The sequence below is a fragment of the Borostomias antarcticus genome, assembly GCF_949987555.1.
Source record: "Borostomias antarcticus genome assembly, contig: scaffold_152, whole genome shotgun sequence".
Lineage (NCBI taxonomy): Eukaryota > Metazoa > Chordata > Actinopteri > Stomiiformes > Stomiidae > Borostomias > Borostomias antarcticus.
In genome coordinates this window covers 229765-232290 of record NW_028175978.1, presented here as the reverse complement: position 1 = coordinate 232290, position 2526 = coordinate 229765, and the positions used below count along the sequence as shown (strand labels likewise).

The following is a 2526-nucleotide window of genomic DNA, read 5'->3' as shown; positions in this document are numbered from 1 at the left end:
GATGTAGGCTACTACTCCCCGTCTCTCCGTGACTTGAAGTCTGACTGTTCCAACCCGGCTAATTGCCTTATTGATTCTTGTTACAATAGATCTTCATACCGTGCCGGGATGCCCCATTACTGGGAACTGACGAGGCCGTATGCCAACTCTCCCGTGAAAACATTGTGGGAGCCGATATTACTGCTCTGCTCTACGGTCGACTGTATTTATGTAGTGGTAAGTGAGGCATCTAACTAACTTGGCCTAACTTGCTGACTTCAAATTTCTCTGCAAGTCAGTATAGCTGCGATCAGACCTAAGCGGGTGTCAGAGCGGCCTGTAGAGCGGACTGGTAGCTGTCCGTGGTTCTGAAAGGTTTCTGCAAGAACGACGCTGAGATCAACCTCTCTCACGTACTGGAGAAGACAGGTGAGCTGCCCTCCTCACCACAACAACATCACATCTCTCACTCACCAGATGATACGACACCTCTTTCATCTGTTCACTACAAAACCTGTAATGAAGCTTCTGTCTGGTGGATATGTTACGGTCAATGTGAGAAAACGGGGAATGTGAGCTTTTCCCGGTTATTGCGCACATCCCCGACCTCGCGGGGAATGTAGGAGGAACATGTGCGTTTCTCACATCTCCCGGGTAATGAGCACATTCCCCCACCTTGAGGGAGATGTGAGAAATTGGTTAGTATTCCTCACATCTCCCGTACCGTCGGGGATTGTGCACATTAACCGGGAAATACTTACAATTCCCGACCTTGCGGTAAATCTAGCAAAGTCCAACCGCATGCAAAACCTCTGCTCAGCCGGTGGGAGAGGGCTAGAAGCGCTTAGAGAGTTTAAAGACCAATAATAGAGTAGACATATTAAAGACCAATAATAGAGTAGACATATTAAAGATCAATAATACAGTATATATAATAAAGACCAATAATACAGTATATATAATAAAGACCAATAATACAGTATATATAATACAGACCAATAATAGAGTTAATTAATAGAGAACAGAACCCTGATCAATATGATATGAATGATAGTGTTATATGAACTAATGTGTTGCTGTTTTTCCTCCACTATCAGTGGAGCCCTCTGTCAAACTTCTCTCAGTGACCCCCTCTAGTGGCAGACACCCTGCCATGCTGGTGTGCAGCGCCTATGACTTCTACCCCAAAAAGATCAGAGTGACCTGGAAGAGGGATGGACAGGAAGTGACCTCAGACGTGATCTCCACTGAGGAGTCGGTCAACGGTGACTGGTACTACCAGTTCCACTCCCAACTGGAGTACACGCCCAGATCCGGGGAGAAGATCTCCTGCATGGTGGAGCACGCCAGCCTGGACAGACCCCTCGTGAAGCACTGGGGTGAGTTCACTGTCCAGCTGTTGTTAGGGTGTTGTCATGGTGTACTAGGGTGAGTTCACTGCTCAGCTGTTGTTAGGGTGTTGTCATGGTGTACTAGGGTGAGTTCACTGCTCAGCTGTTGTTAGGGTGTTGTCATGGTGTACTGGGGTGAGTTCACTGCTCAGCTGTTGTTAGGGTGTTGTCATGGTGTACTGGGGTGAGTTCAGGTGAGCAGGGTACGAGTGCTGTGTTGTGGCTGGGTACCTGAATGACCCTGACTGTGACTGTGTGTGCTAGCGTATGATAGATGGTGGTCTGTCAGAAGCTACATACAGGACAGCTACAGTGTCATCACATGCTAACAGAAGGGTCATTTCTCCTTGACAGACCCGTCCCTGCCTGAGTCTGAGAGGAATAAGATCGCCATCGGGGCGTCTGGGCTGGTGCTGGGACTGGTCTTTGCACTGGCTGGACTCATCTACTACCAGAAGAAGAAATCCAATGGTGAGTCATCAGCTGTGTGTAGAGAACATGTACAGTCTTCATAGTCATCCAGTCTTCACAGTCATCTGTGTGTTATGTACGCAGCACACTGTAAAATAATCATGATGTAAGAAAGATTCACTTATACATTGAGAGATGTATTTTTCAAGAATACTGCTCCTGTGTTCAGTGGATGGTGGCAGCAATGTTGATTTATTTGTGATTGAAATATCACATAGTGATTGTGTCCCCTCTGTCTCTTCACCCTCTCTGTGTTTATTTCACAGGGCGGATGCTGGTGCCTGCTAGCTAAGGTGAGACTCCTCTTGTCACAGAAAAGTTTCACCAACTACTACAACTGACTGTGCCTGATGGTCATTGTAACGGTTTTCTTTTATCTTCTCAGGTTTGCAGGTCTGTTTCTGAATCCACTGCTGAACTAGACCTGATATTAGAGCTTCCTTCTAACCAGAAATCTCAGTTTAACTGAAATAACGCTAAAATGCTTGAGCATAATACAATATCTTTGCTCCATATTAACCAATACTGTCTTAAGAAGGCCATACATATGTGTTATGAGTTTGTCTCTCTATATGCAACAAAAATATTCCCTTTAATACGCAAATAATGCATTGTCCTGTGTGTTCTGAATCAATAATGCACTGTCCTGGGTGTTATTAATCAATAATGCACTGTCCTGGGTGTT

At 45.6% G+C, this 2526-nt stretch overlaps 1 protein-coding gene across 1 annotated transcript; it reads left to right on the top strand.

Moving 5' to 3' along the window:
• Positions 1 to 359: 359 nt before the first annotated feature.
• LOC311328964 (rano class II histocompatibility antigen, A beta chain-like) lies at positions 360 to 2289 on the top strand. Its single transcript, XM_084462854.1, has 5 exons — positions 360 to 408; positions 1077 to 1358; positions 1725 to 1841; positions 2108 to 2134; positions 2227 to 2289. Exons 2-4 carry the CDS (start codon positions 1133 to 1135, stop codon positions 2131 to 2133), a joined length of 369 nt encoding a protein of 122 aa, XP_084318980.1. The 5' UTR covers positions 360 to 408; positions 1077 to 1132; the 3' UTR covers position 2134; positions 2227 to 2289.
• The last annotated feature ends 237 nt before the right edge of the window (positions 2290 to 2526 follow it).